General features: G+C 30.5%; 1 protein-coding gene across 9 annotated transcripts in view; it reads left to right on the top strand.

Annotated features, from left to right (window-relative positions):
* Nucleotides 1-6000, top strand: part of LOC106678541 (thyrotroph embryonic factor) — a 680455-nt gene that overhangs the window by 543365 nt on the left and 131090 nt on the right. Inside the window, exon 1 of one of the 9 annotated variants that reach the window (XM_067048779.1) lies at nucleotides 625-745. The exons of the other annotated variants lie outside the window; for them this stretch is intronic. Within the exon in view, the coding sequence (XP_066904880.1) occupies nucleotides 700-745 (46 nt within the window). The 5' untranslated portion in view covers nucleotides 625-699. Of the gene's footprint in view, nucleotides 1-624; nucleotides 746-6000 lie in introns of those variants that run through there. 9 annotated transcript variants of the gene reach the window in all.

Genomic DNA, 6000 nt, shown 5'->3' with positions numbered 1-6000 from the left:
TAATTATATAATATTATATTGTAGAAACAAATTTAACTATATACCTGTATATAATCTTATTTCGTATTTTTTTTTAAAATAGAAGGGAACTATTTAAAAATCTCAACTACCTTTGTCACACTTAGTCCTATTCTTGATCCTGTTTTCTTCTTTTTTTATCCTATATTTATAATTTATATTTGCATTGTGAAAAACTGTAGGGAACACTGATGACAAAATGGTAAAGAATTTGTGGATTTCGTCCTTTTTAAAGAAAACCAACTATATAATAATAAATTAAGATCTAATATTTTTTTTTATTATATATGCACCTATATCATCACTTTCTCTTTAACTACTTATGTTTCATCAGATGTTTGATTATTTAACACCCAAAAAATAAAATAAATGGGATATATTTAGATATCTTGGCATTGCTATATTGCGTTTCAAGGTTCTATTTTCGTTATATAAGATAAAATTAAATCGGTAAATGTCTGTTACTTCCAACATGATGGAGGTATATTATTAAACGATTAATTAGGATTATTTGAGATTTAAAATGCCTAAGTAGAGGGGAGACGGCTGCAGTCTTCATTTTTTACAAGTCTTCGGCTTCAAGGATTTCTGGTTGATCCATGTTGGGAGCGTTGGTCAGTTCGTATCGAGAAATGCTAGCGTGCAACAACATATTTGTTAACATCTGTACCCGATAGCAATATGGATCTGCCTATGGATGTTGATGGATGCATGGATGAATTTTCAGGTCTAACATTGTGTATATTTTATTTTAGTAATACTGGTTTAGTGAGAGTAGCTAAATGTCATGTCCTTAGGACTGGATATCAATTTGCATGTATAACTGCTTTCCCTACTATAATTCTTAGTTTCATGCCGCCATTTGCAACTGTAAATTTTATATTAATTATTTTTTATCAAGTAATTATTAAATTAATTCGAACCTAAGAGTTTTCAGCATAATATATCGAAAAATAGAGATTATTGTTTTAGAATGGGTTTCCAATGGAGCATCTACAAAATACAGTATTTTGCTATTATTGCTAATATCGGTCACCGATTACATAATAATGTCATACTTGGATATGATAAGTATGTTATTGTCACGTTGAAGTAATAAATTGTGTTATCAACCAGTGTTGGACAAAAAAGTATCTTAATTTCTAATTACAGTAAAATATAATTGCGATTACTTAGGTTTAACTAGTAATTTTAGTTTCGGATCATTATTACAATTTCAGTGGTTTATCAAATATTCGAAATTACTAAAAAAAATGTAATATTATTTCCTTGTTTCAAATAACAGTAATTCGAAAGTAATTGTGATTCCTTTTTCTCCATCTCTGCTTGCGGTTTATATTTGTTGATAGTTTATTTATTGAAGAAGATAGACGGGGGAGGGGGAACCCGTCCTATGGACTGTTTTAATCACCCTCTCCCTCTTTTTTCGTTTTAGAAATAATTATTTTTAAACCGATCTGAGTACAGATTTTTTAAAACCTAATTTATTGGACATATAGAGCATACTGACAACTACCAATAATTATTTTAAGTTCATAGTTAAGGGTATAGGATTTGGAAACAAATCGTGAAGGTCATGAATATAACAAAAATTTTTTTTCATTGGCATTGTCGTTTTTGAGACACAATGATCAATAAATCAGTGTAAAGTTCGTCTGTAGCTGAGGTAGTTGAGGCGTCTTTGCAACGGAGCCGCTTCGAATCCGGCCTGGGGTGTCAACTTTTATTTCTGTGTATGGTATCTCGTAGATAACATGTCAGAAATGACCAGGAAGTAAGTGAGTGGTTACAGAAACTCTCAGGCAGGTTTTATTATATAATATACATAAAATGGGTTTTCAAGAGAACAAACAGAATATTTTACAATAAACTGAGTGGATAAATTTTCTGTATTTACTAATTTTGATTCGATATAGATGATTTTTTTTTTTTTTATTGTATAGAATTTTATTATCTTTCAAAAGCTTGGTTATAGTATTCCAGTATGTGTATAGTTCTTATTTATTTGAAAAACTTTTTTTTTATATATTTTACTATGAACCACTTTGACTCCGAATTTTTTGAAACCTTGCCCAACTGTACATATTTAACATTTATGCCCAGCATTTATTCCGTATGGGAAATCAGAATTAATTATTAAACTTACTAAAAAACAGGATTAAATATTTAAAATTCAGCAAACATCGCCATTTTGTCCTTTATAACCATTATTTTTGAAACCGTATCATCCTTCAATCCTCAATGTAGGAGAACTGAGATCACCCTCACCTGGAATCTTCTTTCCTTCATTTTTTAGGGGCTGCTGTATAAAGCACCCTAATAAGTGGAATTTTTTTTAGAAACGTTTCAGACTTGTTGAGTTGGGGCCGAATAGTCGTATATTTATTGGCATATAGAGTAAAATGTTTGGTGTATTTGAATGATTTTGTTGTGTAATCACTTGCGTAATGCACATTATATGATGGCGCCTCTATGGGATTTATTGAACTATTTTTATTTTCAAACCATACAATTTTAATGTTCCGTTATTATTTATTTCGAAAATGTTATTATGGCTTAGCTATACCTCATAATTCCTATGCATTATGATTTAAATATTACTTTGGCCTGACCAAAGACACTTTATTAGCAAGAAATTTTTTTCCTATGAATGTTTCGAAGTCGGTATGAAACTGATTAAGTGTAAATACAATTTGCTGGAATATAAATTATTTTTGTTCATCAGTTGATGAGTTCGAGACTGTGTTTTTATTTTATAATACCAAAACAAGAAACAGGATTTTACGAATCATTTTGTTTTCTAAAATTAAATAAATTTTTTTCTTAAAATAGCTATTATTCACCCCGTTAGTTTGTTAACTCAGAAATTTGACATGTATAAAATAAATGAAATAATATTTTTTATAAATAAAAGACCTTAAAGTGATTATATTAATCCAATTTCACGTTTTTGTTTTGTTTTTGTATAAAAGGAAGCAGAAAATGAAAAATTATTTATGTTAGCCAATTTTTTGTTGCACCGGAGTCAACTCAACAAAATTTCTTTGATAATAATTAGAGTTAGTCTTAAAATTATATTAAGAGAGCTTTCAGGTGGCTAAATAACGCAATGCTTCATTCTTAATAAACTCCTGAATTATTTCTATTATTATTGTAAATGAGTATTCGTTTATAAATCCTTTGATATTTTTGGTCTTCCCTATTTTAGTGGGAAAGTACTCGGAAATCGGAACAGTGCTCCCATTCCACATCAACATGATTCCTTTGATTCCTATTTTTGAATAATAATATTCCGTATTATCAGGAATACTTTATCGGGGTCCAGTACGAACCAGAAGATAATTATTCGAAATGAGCAAATTGATCCTAAGGGTCAAGGATGCATTGACGGATTCGATAACTAAGATCTGGTGAGTAAAGATTGTGGTCTTTACGAATCAAATTTGAATGTAGAAATATCGAAAAAAAATCAAAAACTCAAAACATCTTATAGAAAATAGAATTTATTATTATTTTTTTAAAAATATATTTATTGGCATTTACAACTGTATATAAAATTCAACAAGCAAATTTGAAGTAAGATCATAATGATATGATACAGCATGTAGAGAAACTACTCAGTAGTAGAACTCTAAAAACATTTTATAATATAAGGTCAGGAGGCCATCTTCTTTTCATGCGCCTCGGAGGATTGCCAGGAATGGAAGAGGAGGAAGCAAGGTTAGAAACTAGTAGGTTTAGGATCTAGTGGGGTTAGATCGGTTACATAAGGAACATAATTGAAAAATTAGGATGAAAAAAAAAATATTAATGCTTTTTACTTATATTCTTGTACTTATAATTTAGGTGGCACATTCGATTCCCAGGTCAGTCAATATTTATTTCACGGGGGCTTCCAGAAATAAATATTGATATTCCCACTTTAGTATATTTTATGCCTTCAAAGGATGCCCTAGACAAAATAAAAAGTATTAACTGACAAATTGTTTACCCATCTTTAAGAATTTCGATATCCTTCTTCTGCTGAAAATAATATTTTTTCAAATTTTCACTAAATACAGTTCAATCATGTTATCAAAATTATTTGGTATTTTATGAATGTTATTGGTATTTATTCCATAAAAAATTGGGATAATTAAATCTTGTATAATAGTGTACACTTTCAAAATATTCGTATATTGTCACTTTTTCATGATTTATTTTTTTAATCAAATTCACAATATTTATTATTATTGTAAATTGCAGTAATATTTTAATAATTCTACTTAATTTCTCAGATTTATTTTAATTTGACATAGCTGGAACAATAGAAGAGTCATCTCACAGATGCCAAGCTACTAAAAGAGTATTAAATAGACAAGAGAATGAGAAATTTTTCACACACATTAAAAATAAAGTTTTTTATTATTATTAAATATTTATTAATTATTGGAGAAGTTTGTCGGGGGGTGCGGTCAGCAAAGAACAACATAAATAAACAAAACCATATTTATTTATTTTATTCCGACGTTTTGACCTGATTTTCAGGTCTTCATCAAGGCTTATGGCGTAGAAGGTGATTAGATCGACCTTCGACGCCATAACCCCTGATGAAGACCTGAAACTCAGGTCGAAACCTCGGCATAAAATAAATAAATATGGTTTTGTTTATTTATGTTGTTCTTTGCTGACCGCACCCCCCGACAAACTTCTCCGATCATTAATCTACGGTCAACTATCTACACCTCATTATTAAATATTTATTTATTGCTATTTACAACTGTACATTATGATACATTTAGTAAATCTGATCTCAGTTAAATTGGAGTGTTACAGGCGTGTAGAAAAACTACCCATTGGTAGCACTCTAAAAAATAAAGTTTTAAAATTGTTTTTAATAGCTCTAATATTTTTTTCTCTCTTAATTGCGTTTATCGGGTCTAATGAACTCACACCTTTATACCAAATCATCTTCAGGTGAATTGGAAAATGCTCTCATTAGTGTTCATGAGACGATTCATCAGAGTTATAACTACAATAAAATAGTCATTGTCACGAAGCTGCTCACGAATATTGAAAGGAAGGACGTAAAAGTTCGTGTTGCAGCAGTTGTTTTCTCCTCTAGCCTGCACAGGGATAATAAATTAACAGGAGATTTCTATAGTCACGGATCCTTCTGCAGTTAGCATCGGGATAACGAGGAGGGAATCGCAATGAGCTATCGAAGGTCGCAGGCTCCTCATCCAAATCAAGACATTCATGAATGAGAGGTTGTTATAAATATGTCGTCCTGAAGAGCCTCCGGAGATTTTTTACTTTGCCATTATCATGCAGCGGGAAAACCCTACAGAAACTCCTATAGTTGCGTACGAGATACAAGTGAATCATATCTAATAAGATTCTACTGCAGTCATAAATACCAAAATGTGGGCTCCTACACCTTGGGAATAACAGCGCTCTAAGGTTTTTGAAAATAAAGTATTACATAAGGGGTATTCATGAAGTTGTGTTAAATGTAAAATTTTTTACTATGTTAATATTATTAATGTTATAAATATAGGATTGTGAGCAGCCCTATTTAAAGTCATGTTAAATGTGAAATGCATAAGAGCTCCTAGCGGATTTGCTGAGCAACTTATTTTAAAACCTTTCCTTCCAAAAGTGTTATTTTTTACTTCTAATTTTTAATCAAAATAATTTATTAGAACATGCGTATATTGAGTGAAAAGTGGAAGTTGTGTAAAAGTTTGGCTACTGAGTGTCTTGTTGGTCTTCTAATTTGTGAGGAAGAGAATCAACATTAGCTAATTGATTCTGGCATTACATTATTATTGTCATCCTTTGCTTTATTAGTTTTAAAAACATCCAAAACAATACGAACACAATAAAATCACAAACTATTAGGAGGTAACCTAACACGAAAACAAATAAAATGGTGACGAGCTCAGCTGGTCTGTTACGTGACGTCATTCTCCGTTTAACAGACTCTCAACCCTGTTACAT

The sequence above is a fragment of the Halyomorpha halys genome, unplaced genomic scaffold (assembly GCF_000696795.3).
Source record: "Halyomorpha halys isolate HHAL.00 unplaced genomic scaffold, Hhal_1.1 Scaffold146.1, whole genome shotgun sequence".
Taxonomy (NCBI): domain Eukaryota; kingdom Metazoa; phylum Arthropoda; class Insecta; order Hemiptera; family Pentatomidae; genus Halyomorpha; species Halyomorpha halys.
Note: the sequence above shows the minus strand (reverse complement) of the source record. Positions and strands in the feature narration are given on the sequence as shown.